The 24,346-nt window shown below is 38.4% G+C and overlaps 1 protein-coding gene across 9 annotated transcripts in view; it reads left to right on the top strand.

Moving 5' to 3' along the window:
- The window catches only part of LOC149117296 (uncharacterized), a 138,634-nt gene extending 115,568 nt beyond the window's left edge, over positions 1-23,066 (top strand). For all 9 annotated transcript variants that reach the window (XM_089282931.1, XM_089282935.1, XM_089282932.1 and 6 more), the window contains 6 exons: positions 1,675-1,836; positions 2,543-2,620; positions 3,212-3,279; positions 8,817-8,927; positions 18,660-22,068; positions 22,421-23,066. In XM_089282931.1, coding sequence (XP_089139057.1) covers positions 1,675-1,836; positions 2,543-2,620; positions 3,212-3,279; positions 8,817-8,927; positions 18,660-22,046 — 3,806 coding nt within the window. In that variant the 3' untranslated portion in view covers positions 22,047-22,068; positions 22,421-23,066. The remainder of the gene's footprint in view (positions 1-1,674; positions 1,837-2,542; positions 2,621-3,211; positions 3,280-8,816; positions 8,928-18,659; positions 22,069-22,420) is intronic.
- Positions 23,067-24,346: the final 1,280 nt, after the last annotated feature.

The following is a 24,346-nucleotide window of genomic DNA, read 5'->3' as shown; positions in this document are numbered from 1 at the left end:
ACAAAACCAAAAACCCATTGGGAGCGAAAATTTGTATGAATATTAGTTTTCAGCTGCTCTTATAAATCGTTAAAGTAAAATCTCAGGAAGATCAATAGTTTTGTAGTTTGAATTTTAGTGACGTCACATGAAAGTGGTACTATGAAGAAAATCGCATCCTTCCTATTTAAGCCATTTTTAAAACTTAGACAAGTAGTCTTTGCGAGAGGAAAGACGCTGTTTACTATTTTCAAATATCTCTTTTCGTTCCAGAGACATTAAAGTTTTTGAGATATGCAAATTGGCTAAGTGATGACGTCATAAATTCAACCATATTTTGATCAAATGTGCTGAACAAAGATATCTCAGCTAGGTTGAATCAGTAACGTTTGATTCTTGGCAGTACGATTCTACTACAGGTGCTCCACAATATGAACCTAACATATTTGTTACCATGGCAACATACTGGTTCCAGACCTCCCCGATATTGAAGGCTATTCTGGCCACCTTTAGCGTTCTGTATTATATTTGCCAATGGTGCCTGATCAATATGATCTAGCAGGCATATAAATATCTTAGGTGGAGTTCATGGCCTTGTTTAACGTTTTTCGAGCTAAAATCACTAAAATATTGAAATTAGGTTTGAGGGGACTGGAAAAGAGTGGGTTTCCATGGGAACTGAAATTATTATAGTCATAGCTGTGTTGCATGTAGAACTAATAGCTTAGCAAGTTTCAATGGGTTTTGCTGCAAATTGACCGAGATAGTTCTACTTATATACTTAATGTAATATTTGGGTGAGTGTATGACGTCATCAGTCCTCTCATTTGCATAGTTGACCCATTTTCGAACTTAAATATCACCAGAACCAATGCAGATATCTGCATACAGTAAACGGTGTTTATAATCTTTCGTAGAATTCTATGATTAACCTAAAAATTCAAGGGGTAAAAATTTGATCAAAGTAACACTTATACTGTATTTTAATTTGGCCCAAAAGCTGGGCACATCAGGTCGTTAATCAGTGATTTGATATCTTGTTTTTCTTCATAAAAAAAAATAAATCATTAACCGCTTGGCTTACATGTAAAGCTCCTCCGAGATACAAACAACTGTTCACGTGGACCACTTTTATCTTCCACTTCGTAGTAGTGTAACGAGACTGGGGTGGACTAAAGGCTGGTTTACACTAGCGCATTGCCATAAGCATAAGCCGACATACGCAGATGCAGCAATATGATGATAATTAGCGCCTTTTCCCAAACAAAAGTCGCTAATTATCAACATGTTACTGCGTCTGCGTATGTCGGGTTATGCTTAGGCGCTACTGTAAACAAGCCTTAAAGTGTTTTTTGATAACACACTTACAGAATGATATTTAGTTAAAAATGGTAACTACTGCAATAAAGTGACAACTCACAGACTGTTTCACAGAAAAGAACTGAAAAGATTTAAATGGCATTTTATTCAGACGTGTTTTTCAGGGTTAATTTAGGCTCGGATATAAAATCTAGTAATACATAATGTTAGCTGCTGATACCTGTGTTCACCCCTCGTTCACCTAACTCCTTGCGCGAGAGTGGCGCATAAGGCCTGTCTCACTCTGCAAGAAAATGGACAATGTAAGGGAAACAAATTAAACAATGCTTAGCCGTACAAAATAAGTTATTAATCAAATCTGCTTTGCTTTTTCAGTGATAGCAGAAGTCTATCAGGAAGAAGGTGACAAAGAATTCACAAGAAAAGAAGTTTGTAACGCGATATACTGCTACACAGAAGGAATTCATGTGAACTGTAAGGATTTCCAGCTGAATGCCAAGCTGTACCGCAACAGGGCAACAGCTTATTACCATCTCGGTAAGATTTTGATCTTGTCATTTTCAAATTTATCCAACAATCAAAAGAAGTTGTTGCTTTCTTTGCGTTCAGCCTTTCAAGATTATAATAGAAACTATCATTTGAACAGATTATATTGGGAAACTAACTTTCCGGGGAAAACTATTAGTCCATAGAAATAAAAACTTAATTGTCAAGTCAAGAGAGATGCTAAGTGATGCTGCTGCATAAAAAATATGTTAATTGCATTTGGAATGTCCCTACTATCAATCTAAGACGACCTTTGAAAAATGTTGCAATTCAGCTCGCTTCACGCGATGGTAATCCAAAACCTTATTGGTCTGTTGTTTAGCTTGTCTTGTTTTATTCCCCTCAGATCTAATTTACTTGGTTGTGTTGGCGAAGAATCGTTCAAGTTTTACTCTTTCTCAGTATTAAACCTGATTAAAACGCAACAGTTTTATTCCTACTGCCCGGTCGTTTGTTCCCATCACCCGATGACTCCCCATAATGTGCCCTCAAGGAGGTTTGAGTTATCGGTAGTCATCCGTATTTCAAGGATCGGAACAGATCCGTTGCGTGCCACTAAGTTGAGAGGGGTCTGAGCATTGAAAGAAGACACGCACATTGCATATCTCTACAATCTCGTGACCTCTTATCGCTTTTTCTTTTTCGCTACTTCTTCGTCTTCTGTGCATGAAATGTCTTTTTCAATTCTACTACTCAGGGAATTTCCACGAGGCCCTGAATGATGCAACGGCTGCCGTCAATTTGGAACCAACTTTGATTAAGGCCATAGAAACAGGTAAAAATCCTTGACTCAACTGATTTATAACATGAATTTTACCATAACTGCAGAACTTATCGCGCGCTCGTTGGCTAATTTTCTTTGTCAAGATGCAAACAGACGCCTGAACTTATAACTTATGCGATGTTGACGCGAGGAGCAAGAGCGGCTGAGCGGAATTTGACAATTTATTATTGTAAAAGAACAAATTGACGCCAGTTTTTCATGCGTCTGTCTTGTCATTGACAATAAATTTCGTCATAACATTGTCAAAGTAGCCAGTCTGCGGATCCACTCGGCTATCACCTCATGGATCCACAGCTATTTTGACAATGTTATGACGAAATTCATGATCAATAACAGGACAGACGCATGAAAAACGTGCTTCAATTTGCTAAGTCAACAGCTATCGTATCGAACTCTTCAAATGCAAATGACATTAATATCTTTTCAACGAGATTCCCTCGCATGAGCCTTCATTTGAAGCTATTTCGACTCCAATACCAAATGACGAATATGGCTTTTAACAGGAATAAATCAGGTCTTGGATGTTTCCACCTGCGCATTGTAGATAGTATTTTTGACCTGATATTAAATTATTTATTGTAGGTGCAAGTGCTTTTGAGCACCTAGAGTGTTATGGAGACGCCATATCGTGGTGTGAGAGGGGATTGTCAGTATCCTTTATAACATCAATTATTCGTGTTCTTTGCCAGCTGTAAAAGGAACTATTATGTTACCTACAGCGATTTTAGCGAATGTTGTTAAGGGGTAAATTAGAAAAAGTTGTGTTCTGTCTGCCGTATATGTAAATGCCGCTAAAATCCCGCCAAGCATAATAGGCCGTCAAGAAGCCCTCTAGCTGTGGTTATGGTAGCTTCAGGCTATTTACAAAAGTCACAATGATTTCAAAGTAAATTGTAATTGCAAAAATCTAAGGAGGCTTCTATCAAATCCCTTCTCCATTGTACAATCTTGGGAGTTTGAGTTGTTACTTCAAGGGGCTACTTGATTGAAATTCTCATCAGGAGAAACGAGTAGCCATCTCCGACTTAAAGGAAGAATAGTTTTAGGAAATAATATAGGGTTTGAAAGCCAATTTTTATATGCTCAGTTGCTTGGCAACTCATAGAACAACTTAAACATTAAAGTGTGTAATTGTAACAAAAAGTAAAATGTTGCTCTCTCCAATATTATTCATCTACACACTATTTCTAGGCAGCCTTTCTTTTCAGATCAACAGAGCCGCCATTTTTCTGAAGGTTTACCAAGATGACTTTGCTGTGATTTTTTTCTCGCACTGACTCTCACGTGAAGTCAAATCCCTATGTACTGCAACGTGCCAAATTCTCATTCAAATTCCCTACAAAAAATAGCCTTTGATTCTTGCAGTCACGAAATAAGTCACTCATTGGATAACTATGCCGTGTACAGCATTCTTCGCCTGTTAGGTGTGCTAGTTTACATTAATTTCTACCCGCCCACATTACTTACCAATTTTAGTTTATTAAATAGCAATGGATAGATTAGTGTTTCGTGAAGATATCTATGTTGTTTACTGGCTGGGAGGTCCGTATAGTGAATCAAAGCCCCTATGCCTGGGCTGTCTCGTGTCACTTGTGCGAAGAAATCCACTGCCAAACCAAACAAGTGTAGTGCAAGCGTAACACTAGATCAACTAGACAGGATACATTTTAACCTCCGTTAATTTTACGGATAAAATTTGACAAGGGTCGATTCGACCCTTATTGTTAAAAGTAGCGCATTTAGGGGAGGGGGACGGGAGGCCCGCCCCCAGCCACCCCCCTCCCCACCTTGTTTTGGTTAAAAAAAGAATCGCAGAAGGAAGAAAACCCGGCAGGGCAAGCAAGAAAAACAAAAACGAGCCCCCCCCCCCCCCCCCCCCCGCTTTAGCTCAAGGTCTGGATCCGCCACTGCTGTTAATTAACTTTAAGTTATACCTGTTTTCTTCCTCTCGGAATGTATGGATTATGCAATAGTTTTAAATCGGCTCATTGCAATCCCTAGATTTTCCATGTCTTCTATTTCAGGAACGTTCACGCGGCTCTGTGTTTAAGACAATTTAAGCTTAAATCTGTTGTTTGTTGTTATATTTCATGGATGGAAATGATACTAATATCAGAAGAATCGAAAACCAGTCAACGAGAATAAGTTCCGGATCAGAATTCGCGGATTGCTTCAAAGTTTAGACTGTGTACATCCGGATGTACACGGGCTACTCCCATGCTAAGCCTGAAATGTAAAATAAGAGATACACAAACGTTACACTTTCGGAAGCATTACGAAGCCAATTCGGTCTGACCTGATGCCCTGATCTGACCATGGTGGTATATATACAGGGAGATATTGATCACAAACCTAACAATTAATTTTTTGTCATTTAAACCGGTCTGCTAATTCGCAGAAAATGCACCTTAGAAGTTAGTTTTTTAATCCACTGATTGTCATCTTTAGATTTTTTTTTTTTGCGCGACTGAAATCCGTCACTTCAGCATTTTCAGCCTCTTATTTGTTGTCAAATTTGATTTAAGCGCATGTTAGTTGCGTGAACCGAGGACTCCGACACTAACAAAATAAAACGCTAAAAACGGCCTGTCAAAAATAGCTACAAACGTTTGAGTAGTCTCCACGCTCTCCATCCCAGTCCCCGCGAAAAATCAATAAGGAAAGTGTCTTAAATCTGTACAGCGTGGTTGAAACTCGTATTTCCAAAATCAGTAAGCGAATCTTTGCTGACGTCATTGTTTACATTTTTCGTCATTAACATACGACTTTCCGCATAGAAGGCATCATGCTAGACACGATTTTACTAGAGAAACTTTAAGAGCTTGTGAAACTTAGTAAGTGGTGACATTTTTGGCTCTTTGGGTGTAATATTCGAGGAGATATTGGCTTTCAAAAACATCACAATTTCTGTGTGGCAAAAGCGCTAATGAGCCCATACATTCTTTGTAAAATTTTGAGCTTTTACGTGTAAACCCTCGTCGCACAAAAAGTATTCAAAACATCGCGTATTCAACACATTCCTTGGGACAGTTAATCCTGCTGTGCCCTTTCAATATTAACTATTAATGTCTTTGTAGCTCCATCAGAAACTCTATCGCTTATGGTAATGAGGCAAATATTGTAAACAAAGATTCTCCAGTAGCACCAAACGTCGTCAATTGACCAATTGTCCGCGTGACTAAAGTCACGTGGACACGAGGATATGGAGGCGAGCGAGGTCTTGAAAATGTTTAAATTTTGCGCAAAGTTTGAAGTTGTACTGCGAAAACAATTTCTGTCAGTTGTTGGGAATCACTTGAAATCAGGCTTTTACACCGTAAATTAAATAGTAGAAAGCGAGGAAATTCATTAAGTGCATTCAACAGAAACTCTCTCAAATACACCAACGATCAGAGAGGTAGCCTCGACTGAAATTGACCCGTTTCTTAGTGAAAATAGTAGGTCAAGAAAAACACAAGATGATGCACCATCACAGTGCCGACCTACAAACAACAAAACAACTCTCACAAACAAAGCACTTGTTTGAATTTACTTACGGTGACTTTCCTCGCCACTTTTAAGTGAATAGAGATAACATTGCAGCGGCAGATCCAGACCTTGAGCTAAGGGGAACCCAGGTTTTGTTTTGATTGCCTTGCCGGCTTTTCTTCTTTCTGTGATTTCTTCCTTTTTTTACCCAAAATAAGAGGGGCCCGGGCCCTAGATCCGCCACTGCCTTGTGTTGATAAATCGTCGATGGAAGTGTACAAAAGGGCAAAGGTTGACGATTACAGTTAGTTTACTCACGAAAATTGATCAACACGACGATAACACCTGATATGAAGACGTTACCGAGACCAAAGTTAGAGATAGGAAAATCCGGACCGCGCTAAAAAATCAATCAGATTGTAGGATTCGTTACCGTGCCCTCTTGATATAAATAATACTAGTAATAATCATGGATTAGCTGAGTGCGTTCGAGTCAATACAGTTAAAACCTTTGGATACTGTCTTCAGAATAAATATTACTCTTGAAACCCGATTTATTTTTGTCGATTTTCATGACAAACACATATTTTGAATAATAGTGTTCACTTCTACACCAAAAGAACACTTAATTGTAATACTTACACAAATTCATGATAAATGAGGTGTTTGGCACACTGTTCACAAACTGGTATGTAAATCTAGCACACACACAAGATCAGGTTTCAAGTCGACGTCGCTTATTTAAAGTTGAATAAATAAAGAGCTAAAATATTTAAAAATATATGAACAAAAAGAACTCGACCTGATGTGTAAAACTGATAAGAAAACAAGAAATTATATTACTTCATTGCCGTGCGACAAAATGCCCAACAGAAGCCGAGAAAACTGAATAGGGGAAATAAGTTTTAACTCATTGACTTCAGAGGACAAAACGAAAAGTTTCCATTATTGCATTATATATAACGGCCAACATTTGAGAAAACAAAGGAAAATAGAAGCGAAAGACACGAGTAAAAACCAATTTGAAAACAAGAAATGAAATAATTTCTTCGTCGCGTGACGAAACATTACAGTGCTGCGCATGAAAGATGAAAGTTGTAAATCAAAAACGCGACAAAAACAAGCCAATTTTTCAGATCAATCGTATTTCAACCGTATTAAATTAGTGGCCACTTAGTTCTTTTCTCAGCAGTTCTTTGATAGTTGTATAAGACTCCAAAAAATATATTTGAATGAAACCGAATAAACTAAGCAAACCGCGTGGAGGTCGCCGTAAATTAAATATGCAGCAATCCAGCGTGCAACAAGTTTCTGTTCACTTTTAAATCCTAAATTCCTAAATTCATAAATACACGGAACCAATTGAAAAGAAATGCAAAAGCAAGCTCAATAACAATGAATTTTTATTCACCCGAGGTGAAGAAACCTATGTAAAAGCAAAAGATGTTCAAAATTTTTGCTAACGCGCTTCACTGCACAGCAGCATGACTGAATTAATTCTTCACACTAAAGCGAAAGCTTGAGTTTTTGCCGACGACGTCTCCGACTGTTGCATTCATTTTATCGGCCGTGGCGTTTGCAATCGTTCCAAAAGTTAAATTCAACTTCGAAGTAATACATATGGGTTATTGAACAAGTGTGAGGTCAAGATAGCTGGATATTGGCCAAGTTCTTTTTTGCGTGTTTATGGACTGAGACGGAGTCGAGGTCCATAACCTCGCAAAAAAAGAACGAGGTCAATATCCAGTTATCTTGACCGAACAAGCTTGGTCAATAAAGAATTTACTATATGACTTTTGGGGAAATTTTTCTTGCGGGACACGGCGGGTAGTCCCGAGCGGGCAAGATAGCTCCATCTTGCCCGCTCGGGTAGCCAATCACAGCGCAGGATTTGATTCATCCTGATCGCTCACAGAGCTGGCCATACAATAATGTATATTACTATTTTTGTTCTCTAAAGTCCGGGAAACTGCTTTAACTCCGCGATCGATATTCAGAACTTAACTTACTTGAAAACGTACAACCGATCGTTATGCTTTGAGGACTCTGTACTCGTTGATCTTCCATTCTGAGGCCACCTGAACATTGATTTGTAATTTTCCTTTCTATTTTAAATCTCAAAGCAATAATTTCTCCATGTTATGAATGAGAACAAGACCTTTGATTTGTAGATTTGACACGCAACTCGCCATTACCAGTTCCCGGCGGCCAAAAAAGTCTCACATGAGATCGAGGCCATTTGTGCCACGCAGCCAGCCAGCCAGCCAGCCAGACAGCCACTCCAAGACGACGTTCAAACCCTGAAATCATATGGCATCGACCGCGATCGATAACCGCGGGACATTTTAAATCCCCTGGGAATACTATGCGTTCTCCTTCGTCGAACGCAATAAATAATATGAACATAAATAGAAGTTATTAAACGAATTTCTTAGTATACATGACAACTGTCTCCATTGGACGCGAAAATATGCTCGGATATTTGTCCACGGACATTATCTACTCCGAGAAGCTATTATATAATGTCCTTTGACAAATATCCGAGCATATTGTCGCGCTAAATGTAGGCTATTGTGTTTGTTATCCTTCAAATGTTTTTCGTAATACGCGCAGTCTTGAAAATTGGGGAACATCACTCGGATATTCCCCAAGCTGGGGGAATATTCAGTCACTTGACCCGTTACATTTTAATTATGTCATGTGCCTTAACCATAAACAGATTGACAAGACTAACAAGACATTACTAGATTTACGAGCCAGGTGTGTTGGAGATCGAGTTAAATTACAAGAAGCAAAGAGCAATCCCGAAACTCTCTCCGTGAAGGGCCAGGTAAGTAATGCTAGAGGAAGATATATTCTCGGCTTTAAAGGGGAGATTAAATAATGCCGGACTTGATATATGTTGTACAAGAAACCTCTTGTACGGAAACGTGCAATGAGATATACTTCTATTACTCATTATAAAATAACTGAGATACTACGCACGCTCTGATTGGTCAATAGAGTTGCTAAACCTATGTTCTATTGTACCGGTAAACAGCGGTTTTCGATCTATGGCAGCTCTACGCGGGAACCATAGCCTCCAGCATAAGTAAATATATTCTGAATAAACTTCGGAGACAGCGTTTCTGTTACTAACCTTTATTCCATTCGCAAAACTTTGGAAAGTTATCGTTTAAAATTGCGTTGAATCACTTCGCAGCACATGAAGTTTGGACTATTTGCACACTTTTCGTACAGCCTTTTACTTTCGTGATGACCGAGTCCACCGATTCCTTTGAGTTAATTAATATGCTATTTGCCTTTCACCGATGACCTTTTCCTTTCGTTTCTTAAAACTTTCTTAGCGTGAAATGTTTTCGTCGCTTTGCTCTGCGGATTTCGTATCCGGGGCGGAGTCTGTGCTTTCATTCTTTCAGTCGCTGTGATTGGTTTGTCGCGTCATGTCACGAATTTGATTACAATAAGCAACTTGATCACGAAAGTACAATAAATTTTCTCCTCATTGACAGACTTTTTCCACAGTTATTTCATAAAAGCAATAGACCACTCTGTCTTTGGGTTCACCGGCGCAATAAACCCCTTGGGACGTTGGAGGAACACTCGAAAAGTATGTAAATCACGAGCCGTTAAGCGAATGATTTACAAACTTTTCTCGTGTTCTCCCAACATCCCGCGTAGTTTATTGCGCCAGTAAACCAATAGAAAGAGTGGTCGATTGCTTAATTTGAAGCAGAGAGCTAGCACGAGCTGTTAACGTAACAATGACTCGAGCAAAGATAATTTACAGTTCGAGAATTAAAATACATGTAAGACGAAATAGAAAACAACATCTTTTTGTTTGTATCCGTTTTCTCTATATATACAAGCATTCTGTCACTAATGCTGTTCTCTTTATTGACTACGCTACTTAATATCTATTTTGTTTTAGTAGAATTCTACTATTATACTAATGCAGATGCTGCAATCTGATTGGCTGAGTTACTCATATACTATTGTGGACGTTTTTCCGAAGTTTTTGAACTTTTGATTTCGTTGAAACGTAAAGTTCAATAATGCGTAGAAAAATCATTAGAAACCGTTATTTGCGTTTATTTCAGTCGGAATTCTACTAAAAAAATTAGATTATTCGCTCTCGATTTCTATGAGGCGATAGTTGACGAGGCCGAAGGCCTCGTCAACTATTACCTCATAAAAAATCTCGAGCTCATAATCTAATTGTAGAGTGCGAGTACTCTTGTAGCCCGCGGTTGTTAACAAAATGGCGGCCGCTTCTTTATCTTTTCGAAGTGTCCGTGAAAAGAACTTGGATAAAGTTTTTAACAACTTGTAGATTTATACTCAAACAATCAGATTATTCGCTCTCGATTTGTATATGTCATAGCTGAGTGGAGCTGAGCCCTCGTCATCTAGCAAGTGATAGAAATCTCGAGCTCATGATGTGATTGTCAAATGGAAACGCAAAAAGGAGAACTTATGCTTGTCCTTACATCAAATGAAAGCGCGCTGCTGAAAGCATAAGCATACGAATAAACATCGTCCTCAATCTTTTTTTTTTCTTTTTTTTTTTTAGTTCCCAACACTTTTTTTTTATTGCATTATCTTACATTACATTACATACAACAATTACCTACTACTTACAATGTCAACATAACTTACAATTTAACGATAATAACAAAACTTACATTACTAACATTATTTACGATTTTAATAGCTTACATTACAATAATATCTTACATTACAATTTGTTAATATCTTTCATGTAACTGAGGGGTAAGCTACAATAGGAGGCTTTCTCACATATTAATTTGTGACTTAGATTTTTGTTTCTCAATTTTAATTTTGTTTGTCAACATCGCCAAGAAAGCGTCGAAATAAAACTCTTCTTCTTTTCTTGAGGCAGTATATAAATAATATTTGGCTATAATAATGCAGAGGTTTAAACCAAGATGACGAGCGAAGTTATCTGTTACGCCATATATTATTTCATTTTTATCGAGAGTGATCCTATCCCCGTTTTTGGAGCTCCACCAATTAGTAAAGAGAGACCAAAAATGCTGAGCTTCAGAACAGGTAACAAAAAGGTGGGTTAACGTTTGTCTTTCTCCACAGAGGTGACATTTATCATGTTCCTTTAATGAATCTCTAAAAAGTGTCGAATTTGTGGGTGGAATGTAATGAATTATTTTGTATTGGAAAATGGCGAGTCTAGTGTCTTTTGTAACATTAAAGGAAAGGCGTATAAATGAGTTGTATTGTATGTTCTTTTAGACTGGTTTCTTTCATCCTTCGTTCAGCTGTAGGCGTAACGAATTTACTCTTAACAAAGAATTTAGTTGCTGATCTGCAAGAGAGTTTATCTAAAGATATCTTATCCTTCTCAGAACGTTTTTCCAAGGGTTCAGTAACATTTCCTTTGAGAATATTGATCCATTTTTGAGGGACTGCGTGGCATAGACCGAAATAGTTTAAGAAGTTTGTGTTAATTTTGAGCTTGCTACGGAATTCCTCAAAAGTTAGGAATCTGTTGCCTTGAAAAAAAGTCTTCAACTTTAGTTAATCCAGCATCGTGCCATTTTTTGTAATAAATGGAATATCCTTCTATCTTTATGTGATGATTGTTCCAAACTATTTCATTCAGTACCTGCTTTTTCGTATTAGAAGTACTGCAGTTAATTTTTTGCCAGGCGCACAGAGCTTCTTTGTAGAAATCAATCGGTATATCAACTTTAAGTAGCTTTAAGTCAAAATTAAACTGCAGAAGAAACAGACCACCAGCTGGTTGTAGATAGGAAAGAGGGATATGACTCCAACTTGCGGTTCCATTGCTGTCACTTAATCTTCTTACCCAAACAACTTTAAGCGCTTCATTGATTATTTGAAAATCCGGCATGTCTAGCCGGCCCTCCCTGCTCTTTCGGCCCTATCATTGTTCTGTATTTAATTTTAGCTTTCTTATTCCATACAAATTGCGTAATTGCTTGATTTACCATGGCGATGAATTTTGTTGGAAAAGTTAGGACAGATGTATTATAAACGAGTTTGGAAATCGCCAAGGATTTTAGAATCGTTATGCGACCATAAAGTGTAAGGTTTCTAGGATACCACAAGTTAAGCAGGCTTTTCATTTTGATTAGTTTCTGTTCAAAATTCTTATTGTAAACAATTTCATCATTGTACAAGAAATTAATTCCCAGTGCGAGTATAGAGTTAGCTGGCCAAGCAATTCCCAGGGTTTTTGCTGTGTTTTTGCGGCTTGCGCCTAACCACATTCCTTCAGTTTTACTTTTATTTATTTCTAGGCCAGAACATTCTTGAAAGTTTGACAAAAGTTTGAATAAATTTGTTGCAGATTTCGTGTCAGAAACAAAGGCAGTCGTATCATCAGCGTACTGGGACAATTTAAATTCTTTGTCATGAATTTTTATTCCTTTGATGGTGTTGTCATTTCTAATGGCGTTAGCTAAAATTTCTGCGCATAGAACAAAGAGAGAGCCTGAGAGCGGACAACCTTGACGGACACCCCTTTCGAGTTTGAAAAACTCAGATGCGAATCCATTGTTGATAAAACAGCTGGAGCAATCGGTGTAAAAAGTTCTAATCCACTTTTGAATGCATGGGCCAAAGTTAAAACCTTGCAGCGCCCTGAAGAGGAAGTTCCAATCCACCGTATCGAATGCTTTTTCAAAATCAATAAAAATGGTTAAACCAGGTATACTTTCTAGTTCTGTGACCTTCATGATGTCTGTGATTAGCCTTATATTTTGACCGATTTACCGGCCTCTGACATATCCGGTTTGGTCTTCATTGACAATGATTAGAAGAACACTTGAAATCCTGTGTGCTATAACTTTGGTAGCGATTTTGTAATCAACATTGAGTAAGCTTAAGGGTCTCCAGTTTTCAAGGAATGACTGACTTGTCTTTCCTTTTTTTTGGTATCACCTTGATAATGCCCTGTTTTTGCGTTATGTACAGTTGTCCGTGTTCATATGCGTAGTTGAGACTTTGTACCATTTCTTCTCCTAGCAAAGACCAGAACCGCAAATAAAATTCTACAGAAAGGCCATCTGTTCCTGGGGTTTTATTTTTGGAACACTGTTTTAATACGAGAAAGCACTCCTCGTTGAGAAGCGGACGCTCAAGTTCCTCTTGTTGAGTTGCATCGAGTTTAGCAATATTTGAATTTTCAAAGAATAGTTCATAATTCGAGTCGTTACCGTGCGCCGCAGTATATAGGTTTTTATAGAACATTTTTCCTTGTTCTAAGATTGTTTTAGGATCGTTGATCTCCTTATCGTCGTTTGTTTTAAGCTTTGAAATGTGAGATTTACAATGTTGTCTTTTTTCCATATTCAGAAAATAGTTAGTGTTTTTTTCGCCATTTTCATGCCAACGTGTCCTGCTTCTTATTATAGCGCCTTTTGTTCTGTATTCAGCTATCGCATTATATTCTGCTCTGAGACGGTAAAATTTTGATATGTTTTCTTTTGTTCTGTCAGTCTTAAGCTGGTTCATCAAATGATCAATTTGTTGTTGGAGGTGCTTTTCGGTATTGCGGCGTTCCCTGTTTTTTCGTTTTGTATATTGAACACAGAAACCTCTCACCTCCATTTTAATCATGTCCCAGTATAGGCCTTTGTCATCCAAATAATCGTGTTTTGTCTTGAACTCCGGTATCTTACTCGATAGATCCTGTACAAACCTTTCATCACTTAAAAGAGAGTTATTTATCTTCCAAAAACCTGGACCTCGTTGAACATACTATTTTGATTGCAGGTGAAGAGTTATTGCAGAATGATCTGATATTGTTGAGGTGACGATTCCGGAATCTGTCGCAAGCGCTGACAATTCTTTTGAAACCAGCCAATAATCTAGCCTGCATTGCACTTTCAACGAGTTATTGCGCCATGTGTATTGTGATGTTCTGGGGTGTTGTGATCTCCACACATCTTGGAGGTCAAAATTCGTGCACAAGTTTTTGATTTTGCTAATTACTGTCTTTTTTCTCTCAGTTGAAGTTCTGCCAATTTTATCCAAAGGTGCTAGAGCGCAATTGAAATCGCCTCCTGGAACAATTTGCATATCAGCGTGCCTCCTGAGACTGTCACTGAGCTTTGAGAAGAATGTGATTTGACTGTTACTGTCATTTGGGCTGTAAATGTTACAAAACAAAAATGTAGACTCAAATATGGAAGCTTCTAGTAGTAAATATCTCCCGTTTTTGTCAGCTTCAGAGCTCCCTATGCGTACATCCAGTTTGGGGTTAAAGAGAACTACAGCACCTTTTGAATGATTTGTTTCGTGACTGTAAATGATGTTCCCTCCCCATTCAGATTTCCATATCGCTTCAACAGTTTGTGTTGAGTAAGTTTCTTGTAGGAATATTACGTCAAATTTATAATTATGAAGCCACCTAAACAACTGTCGTCTTTTTCGTGCATGGTTTAAACCTCTGGCATTAAGTGAGCAAAAAGATGCTTTAAAAGGGGTTGTCATATTCAAATCTTAATAAATTGGTTTGAATAAAATTGGAGAATTTTTGCGGTGATGACAAAGCCACCGGTGTAACTAACATTAGAATTTGGGTATATAAATTATTATAAAATCTTCTGTAGTTGGCTGTAAGACGGAATCTTTTAAACGTAATTGGGTACTCGTTCTTGATATGTAAACGAAAATCGATACTGAAAAATAAAACCAACCTAAACACAAATAAATGAAAAGGTGCCAGCATAAATTTATCAAATTTGTACAGTTAAAGCCGCGAAAATTTAGGAAATTCTAGGGCAAAGCAATCAACGACGGCAAAGTTAGAATCTGGCACTTTTGACTACTTTACTAACAATTAGCAAAGGAGGCAAGGGAGTCTCAAGTATGCATATGACCTAAATGTAAAGAACTCCCTTGAAAATGTGACAGCTTACCGTGCAAGATGGATTCCCGAAGCTGTCTTGTGATTTAAATAAGATCAGATAGCGATTTTACGAAGACAAAACTTTTGAATAGAAAGGAAACTTCTCAGTTTCAGGTCCACGGTAAATTTGACCATTAATTACAAGTCTGTCCACGTTGAACGAGGCTGAAGCCTTTTCCCTCATGGCCTTTCTTAGCACTGGTAGTAGCGCCTTCCTCATTTCATCTATTTCCTTGGGATAGTCATCTGCGACGCCGATCTTTAACTCAGGGTCGATATTCTTCACGTGCTTAAATATACGGCCCTTATCTTTGTAAAAACTCAGCTTGGCTATAAAAGGTCTTGGTCTATTCGTTGGTGTCCTTGCTGAACGTTTAGTTGGCATGCGGTGTACTCTTTCGAATTTTAAATTCGCCACGTCTTCCTTCGGCATTTTGAGCTCGTTGACAAGAAGTTTTACGACCCTCTCTGTTTCGTACGGGTTACTTTCAGCTTCTGCTTCTCGCACTCCAAAGAATTTAATGTTACTTCGTCTTGACTGAGCTTCAATTTTAATGTTGCGTATGGTCTGCATCTGGAGATCTTGCTGGACATATTGCAACATGTCTCTGGAGTTATTTAGTTCGCTCTCATTTCATTCTGGTTGTTTCGCAAATCGTTTACTTCGTCTGTCGCCAATTGTAATGATTTCTTTAGTTCTGTATTTTCTTCCTTTAGCTTCGCTAACTGGGTCTTAAGGTCTTCAATTAGAGGACAAAGAGTCAAGAGCTTGACAAGCTTCTGATTAATTTCTTCAAAGCGAACAGCGCTTGTGTGGTCGTCGTCTTGGTCAACTTGGTCGCCATGTTGACCGCAAATCATGTCAGAATCGTTAGTTTCTTCGTCCGTTTTGGAGCTGCTTCCTCTTTGATGTTTCCTACTTCTTCCTTCTTTGGCCTCATTAGGTTTTCCACTATCTTCAGGCATTTCAATGATTAGCTTCGGGAACGTGGTCACTTGTTACTCCGCCATTTCGAGGAGCAACGAAAAACACGTCCGACCACTAGCACGTTATGCTAATCTCCCGTCCGCAATCTTTTTTTACTGTATTGAGGAGATAGAGAGTGGAAACTACGGCAGTTATCAATTCCGCGATACGTAGGTGCTCATCTTTACGTCAATTTGCCAGCGATAACGTGTATGAAGATATATGAAGATCTTCGGAAACACTCCTCTCCGCATCACATTTTCACCTCTCTTCACGCTGTTCCGAAATGCGACAAGGCATGGTTTCTACTGGGAGCGACCATTGCTAATCAAACTACTTCAACACTTACAATGTTGGACAATTTAAATTAAAAATTGAGACCACTCCTTGCCCCCATTTTATTGGTACAAAAAATAGTGCGCTTCGGGTTAAGGGCCAGTTCATCAGTGATTAGGGGAGAGGGGTGGTTTTATATTTTTATTTTATCTTGTAACGAGTACATGTATATGTTATCTTACCTTGTGTTTACTATTTACAACTTTTTCACTCTTTATGTAACTATATTGTTAAACTATACAAAGGCCGCATTCAGCAAAACCAAGGCATTTTGACTTCTCTCCTCTATGTTAAGGAAGTAAAACATTAAGATTATTAATATTATAACCAGCCACTCTTATCCAGAAGAAGGGTATATTGGTTGGCAGCGCCCTGGAATAATTGTCAGCATAATTATATTTTTGTAATTCTAACATTAGACTTCAAACAAAGCCATCGCAATCCAAGGGCAAAATTAATATACTTTGGTTTTTTTATGGATTTATTTTATTATGTTTGCTTACACTTTAAGATACTTTTGCTGCTACTTTACACTAAAACAATAACAAAAGCTACGTACACTACTTACAATGTAACAGAGCTATAAACACGACTTGTAGTACAAGACAGCTTCTCCACCCTACTTACTTTTAACAATTATTTTAAGGAGCTTTACATTCGTAACGGCAATACATGTATTTTTCAAATTGCAAATTACCCTTATCTTTAAAATGGCATGCCCTTTTATCAATCTAATGCCTTTTAAAAGCATTAACAGGACAAAATGCGAAGAAACATCATAAAAGAATACCAGAAACTTGATTTTCTATTCTTAACTTGCAATTTACTTTTGTAGTAAATTCAATCCAGTCAAGATTCCTCTCATTTACCTTAATAATGTAGATAATGTAGATAATGTAGATAATATTTAGCATATAATAAACATAGATTAAATTTTCTAACATTGTTATTACCCTTCCCACACACCATACCAAGCAATAATACGTAGTTTGCCGGGAATATCGAGTTGTTATGCATCTCATTGAACTAGTTCAACAGCCGATTGTGAAAAGAAGTTTTTGCACTACAGTTTTGAAATGTTTGAAGAACTGAGTCAGGCTCACCACAGTAGAAACATCTATTATTGTCTGTAATTCCATAGAGACGAAGGTCTTTCTTCGTAACGACAATGCGATCAATTAGTTTAAAGTAAAATTCTCTCAGTTGATTCTCTCTACAAATAGCCTTCACTCTATTAAATATTTGGTTCCATGGCAAAGCCGTCGGAGCAAAGTTGCGGTCCCATTTTATTGGACTAGTGGCCTGAGGCTTCCGTTCATTGAGAAAAAGCCAATAATAGTCTTTACAGCTAAGTTTCAAGAAGTTGATGGTTAAGACCGAGGATAATTGAAATAACGTGCTGCCGAATAAAAAGTTGACATTAGGCTTAGCACGCTCCTTGGCGTTTTTCCGTAAGACGCTCGGGAACGCAGAGATTACTTGCGAATATTTGAAAAAATTACAATTAATTCCATAACGCTGTTGGAACAGTTCAATTGGTAAAAAACTACCGTGGGCGTCAATTACATCATGCAGCGTAAAGACACCCATTTCAACGGAATTGTGGTAAAAAACGGTCCTCCCGTTAATGAGGATCTCTTTATTATTAAAGAGAATCATCTCTTATTCATCCTGAGAGTTTTAAACACTTGTTAAGTCCAGGAAAGAAAACAAGATATCCTTGTAGAAGGATGGTATGTCTGAATCCTTTAGAAATTTCTTATCATAGTTGGAGCATGAGAGAAAATAAAAAAAACCCCATATTTTATAAAATAAAATTTTGGAATTGCTGACCAAGTATCATCTTCTTCGTCATCAGTTAAGCGTCCACGTTAAGCGCAGGGACTTAATTTCAACCGCAAACCACCATCGCCATAATCCTGATATAAAACTTCTCTGTTGTTTTTATCTGGTTTGTTTTTCCATAAGAATTGGAAAGGTAGCGATTGGGTTAGAGATGCATATTTGTTTGGAGTGTCATCCATCGAAGCTGAGTAAACAATTTGAGACACTCCCAAACAGAGAACGTTTACGCAAACGCCAAGCTGCAAGTTTTGTCTTAAGATTATCCACTTTCTTAGTAAAGTTTTTCCGTTCATTGCCCATACTAGCACACGAAATAAAGATTCCCAAGACTTTCACCGGTTCATTGGTTCAGGCTAGACCTGTTTAACCACCAAAGCGTTGTTTTAAAACGGTATCGATACTTTCAGCTATATAAATCCCGAATTTAGCACTTTGTACACTTTTTGGCTAAATATTCATGCTTTCGTCATTAAATGACATAAGTTTTTGTCTCATAGGAAAATACCACCACTTTACCGAATACTACCAAAGATATGAAAGCTAACACAGAAGAAGAAACCTGTTACATCGACGTTCCCAAAGAAGTGGGAGACAGGGCTGGAGAAGGACACTCCTATGGTAATCTTGGCAACGCCTTTTACCATCTGGGAGATTTCAAAAAAGCCATCGAGTACCATGAACGTCATCTAAAAATTGCCAAAGAAGTGGGAGACAGGGCTGGAGAAGGAAGGTCGTATGCTAATCTTGGCAATGCTTATCACAGTCTGGGAGATTTCAAAAAAGCCATCGAGTACCATGAACGTCATCTAAAAATTGCCAAAGAAGTGGGAGACAGGGCTGGAGAAGGAAGGTCGTATGGTAATCTTGGCAATGCTTATGACAGTCTGGGAGATTTCAAAACAGCCATCGAGTACCATGAACTAGATCTAAAAATTGCCAAAGAAGTGGCAGACAGGGCTGGAGAAGGAAGCTCGTATGCTAATCTTGGCAATGCTTATGACAGTCTGGGAGATTTCAAAACAGCCATCGACTACCATGAACGTCATCTAAAAATTGCCAAAGAAGTGGCAGACAGGGCTGGAGAAGGAAGCTCGTATGGTAATCTTGGCAATGCTTATCACAGTCTGGGAGATTTCAAAAAAGCCATCCAGTACCATGAACTAGATCTAAAAATTGCCAAAGAAGTGGGAGACAGGGCTGGAGAAGGAGGGTCGTATGGTAATCTTGGCAATGCTTATCACAGTCTGGGAGATTTCAAAACAGCCATCCAGTACCATGAACGTCATCTAAAAATTGCCAAAGAAGTGGGAGACAGGGCTGGAGAAGGAAGCTCGTATGCTAATCTTGGCAATGCTTATGACAGTCTGGGAGATTTCAAAACAGCCATCGACTACCATGAACGTCATCTAAAAATTGCCAAAGAAGTGGCAGACAGGGCTGGAGAAGGAAGCTCCTATGGTAATCTTGGCAATGCTTATGACAGTCTGGGAGATTTCAAAAAAGCCATCGAGTACCATGAACGTTATCTAAAAATTGCCAAAGAAGTGGCAGACAGGGCTGGAGAAGGAAGCTTGTATGGTAATCTTGGCAATGCTTATCACAGTCTGGGAGATTTCAAAAAAGCCATCGAGTACCATGAACGTCGTCTAAGAATTGCCAAAGAAGTGGGAGACAGGGCTGGGGAAGGAAGGTCGTATGCTAATCTTGGCAATGCTTATCACAGTCTGGGAGATTTCAAAAAAGCCATCGAGTACCATGAACTAGATCTAAAAATTGCCAAAGAAGTGGGAGACAGGGCTGGAGAAGGAAGCTCGTATGGTAATCTTGGCAATGCTTATCAAAGACTGGGAGATTTCAAAAAAGCCATCGAGTACCATGAACGTCGTCTAAAAATTGCCAAAGAAGTGGGAGACAAGGCTGGAGAAGGAAGGTCGTATGGTAATCTTGGCAATGCTTATCACAGTCTGGGAGATTTCAAAAAAGCCATCGAGTACCATGAACGTCATCTAAAAATTGCCAGAGAAGTCGGAGACAGGGCTGGAGAAGGAAGGTCGTATGCTAATCTTGGCAATGCTTATCACAGTCTGGGAGATTTCAAAAAAGCCATCGAGTACCATGAACGTCATCTAAAAATTGCCAAAGAAGTGGGAGACAGGGCTGGAGAAGGAAGCTCGTATGGTAATCTTGGCAATGCTTATCACAGTCTGGGAGATTTCAAAAAAGCCATCGACTACCATGAACGTCATCTAAAAATTGCCAAAGAAGTGGCAGACAGGGCTGGAGAAGGAAGCTCGTATGCTAATCTTGGCAATGCTTATCACAGTCTGGAAGATTTCAAAAAAGCCATCGACTACCATGAACTAGATCTAAAAATATCCAAAGAGGTGGGAGACAGAGCTGGAGAAGCAAGTTCCTATGGTAATCTTGGTATTTGCTTTGAATCTCAATGTTCTCTGAAGAAAGCCCTTGATTGTTATCATTCTAGCGTCCGATTGTTCAATGATCTTAGGCAGAATCTGCAAGGTAAAGATGAGTGGACAATTAGCTACCGCAATGTTAATAATGTGGTTTATACCAGATTATGGCGCCTGATTTTAAAACAAGGTGACGTAGTTGAGGCTTTGTTTGCTGCTGAGCAAGGACGTGCACAAGCTCTAAGAGATCTTATGAATTCAAAGTACGAAACTAAAACACCACATAATGGAGAAAAAATGACTTGCGACACATTAAATTGCCTCCCTTCAGATACAGTCTTTATGGCAGTTCACGAAAGAGAAATAATTTTCTGGATTATTCAAAATGGAAAAGATGTTCAATTAAGAAGAAAACAAATCAGTGATAATAATTCGAAGGAAAATGCGAGCAGAGTGTTGAAGTCTTTAATTCACAATGCTCGTGAGAAAATTGGTGTCAGTAGTGGTGTGAGATGCGAAGATCGTTCATTGGATAGGAAAAGCGGGGGATACCTGTTAAAGAAGAGGGATCAAATCATATCCCAACCAACACACTCAGATACCAATCCTTTAAGAACACTGTATGACGTTATCATTAGCCCCATCAAAGACTTGATTAATGGCAATGAACTGATATTTGTTCCCGAAGGTCCATTATGCTTGGCTCCTTATGCTGCATTCATGGATTCTAATTCAAAGTACTTAAGCGAGTCTTTCAGAATCCGGGTCATTCCGTCATTGAATAGTTTGAAACTGATCAGAGATTGTTTACCAGATTACCACAAGAAGTCTGGGGCGCTGCTTGTTGGTGATCCATGCTTAGAGCAAGTTCGTTATCATGGGTTAAGGCTAGAACAGCTTTCATTTGCAAAGAAGGAAGTACTGGTGATTGGGGAAATACTCAACACTATTCCCCTCACTGGAAAAGAGGCAACAAAAGCTCAAGTGTTGGGAAAACTCTCCTCAGTTGCTTTGGTGCACATTGCAGCACATGGTAGAATGGAAACAGGAGAAATTGCTTTGGCACCAAACCCTACGCTAGCATCCCATATCCTTGTTGAAGAAGACTTCCTGCTAAGAATGAGTGATGTGATGAGAGTTCAAATGCGAGCAGGACTGGTTGTGCTAAGTTGTTGCCATAGTGGCCATGGTGAGATTAAGGCTGAGGGTGTGGTTGGCATTGCACGAGCCTTCTTGGGTGCCGGTGCTCGTTCTGTTCTTGTGTCCCTATGGGCAATTGACGACGAAGCCACTCTGGAGTTCATGAAGAGTTTCTACCTTCACCTAGCGGAAGGAAGAAGTTCCAGTGAATCTCTGAACCGCGCCATGAGGTGTCTGAGAGAGTCTGGGAAATTTAGCGAAGTGAAGCACTGGGCTCCATTTGTACTCATCGGTGATGATGTTACCTTGGACTTTGTTAAAGGCGATTAGATGAACTTCAATATATCTAAAGGTACTTAAGTGTTTGTTAAATGTCGAGATGATACAATCGGAAATTAAGTAATATTATTGAAGTTTCGACTTGGTGCAGTTTCCTTTGTCACGCACAAATCACAATACTTTGGCACTTCTTGAAAATCTGAGATGACCGAATTAATTTACACGATACGTAAAACGTGTTTCAAAAGTGCAAACTTATTATGTAAAATACTACAATACTTGCGTTGCACGTTTGTGGTTGCCATGACGCTCTTCTTTGTTCCTGCAAGGAAATGAAATTATCAATAGCTTCAGAGAAGGTTAATAAAGTGATCAAAGGTTCCAATCAATAGGAGCTAACAGTGTTGCTTTGTCTTACCTTTTAGGTTGTTCAGTGCGTCTATCAATACTGATGGGAGGACTCTTTTGACTTGTTATTACGAGACTACTAAATACTATTAGCTTTTTTAGTGTACATAGCTAACTGGCCAACATTGAGTTTGCAGGAAAATGCTTTTCGTCTGATTATACAGCATCTGAGTCGTATCATTGTGTATCGTAAAGGCTTTTGCAAACTTAATTTTAAAAATGAATCCCGCAATATTCGAGTCTACTATTTTATCTTACAGACTTGAACAGATTAGTTTATAGGACAGTTTTGAGAATCTTAGAAGTTATCACAAATTAATAGTAAATTCAGGAAATAACAACATTTTAATCATTTCAGAAAATAAGAGTATTCAAATTAAATATTCAAAAGTGAAAAGAATAAGTATTTCTTAGAGAACGCCTAGAAGCGAATGTTTTCGGAATTTAGTGGTTGTAACATGATTACATTGTCATGTGTCGTGTAACGTATTTTGTGTACGTTGTTTGAATTTCTATTGATATCATTTTGTGTTTTACTCTCATGCAATGATTGTGGAACTACTGAAGATAAGTAACAGTTCTAAAAGGGCCTCACGTTTTCGTACCTTATAATAAAGTTAGAAGATTCAAGCTAAATAAACGGAAAAAATTGTTTAGCGTTCAGCAATTTTACTTCCTCTGTTATAACAGGTACTTTCCAAACAAATATTTGCCCTTAAAATTACCACCAGTTACAGGCAGTTCATCAGGACTACAAGTGGTGGTATCACACATTGCTACAACACAAGTTCCTTTAGCGCTGGGTGCACCTTCAGCTGCGTATTCTTTATATTCCTCTTTGGTCTAACATCCACAATTAAATTCAAAACCGTCCTCTGTCTGGAAACTTTCCACTCCGCGCACCCATTTTTCTTCCCCGCAATCCTCGGAAACGATGTTTTTGTCACAACTTTCTTGAGTATTCTGTGCACTCTCCCCTTCTCCAAAGCAATTCAGGCAGTAAATGTGGGCTTCGTGTCGACCTGCCAATGGAAATAGTAAGAGATGCGCGCTCATTGCAATGATGCATTAATATGTATCAGTCATATGTAATAGGAATAACATGCCGCCTATGCCTATGAGAAGGATGAAAGGGAAAATATATTCTTTGCAAATCTTATATGATCGACTTTTAATGCGGTCTACACACAAAAAGTCAAAAAATAAATAAATGAACAAATAAATTTGTTCTACCTCCCAACTCAAATACGTTTTCTGATTTGAGGTGAACGAATCACGTGTCATGGGTCAAAACTCACTAACTCCCTACGGAAACAACAACTTGAATTTTCGACTTGCACGTGATCAGAGCGTACGCCTTAAAACCACGGTAAATTTGTGTGGCACGTGGCGTCAAGCGTAATTTTTTTTTCAGTCTGGTTTTATCTTGAGTCTGAAAGTTTAATCAAACACTTAATGACTGGATGAAAGGAAAAATATATTCTTTGCAAATCTTATAGGATCGACTTTTAATGCGGTCTACACACAGAAAGTCAAAAATTAAATAAATGAACAAATAAATTTGTTCTACCTCCCAACTCAAATACGTTTTCTGATTTGAGGTGAACGAATCACGTGTCATGGGTCAAAACTCACTAACTCCCTACGGAAACAACAACTTGAATTTTCGACTTGCACGTGATCAGAGCGTACGCCTTAAAACCACGGTAAATTTGTGTGGCACGTGGCGTCAAGCGTAATTTTTTTTTCAGTCTGGTTTTATCTTGAGTCTGAAAGTTTAATCAAACACTTAATGACTGGATGAAAGGAAAAATATATTCTTTGCAAATCTTATAGGATCGACTTTTAATGCGGTCTACACACAGAAAGTCAAAAATTAAATAAATGAACAAATAAATTTGTTCTACCTCCCAACTCAAATACGTTTTCTGATTTGAGGTGAA

This window comes from Orbicella faveolata, unplaced genomic scaffold, assembly GCF_042242905.1.
Source record: "Orbicella faveolata isolate gen_17 unplaced genomic scaffold, um_ofav_v1 contig_12, whole genome shotgun sequence".
Lineage (NCBI taxonomy): Eukaryota > Metazoa > Cnidaria > Anthozoa > Scleractinia > Merulinidae > Orbicella > Orbicella faveolata.
Note: the sequence above shows the minus strand (reverse complement) of the source record. Positions and strands in the feature narration are given on the sequence as shown.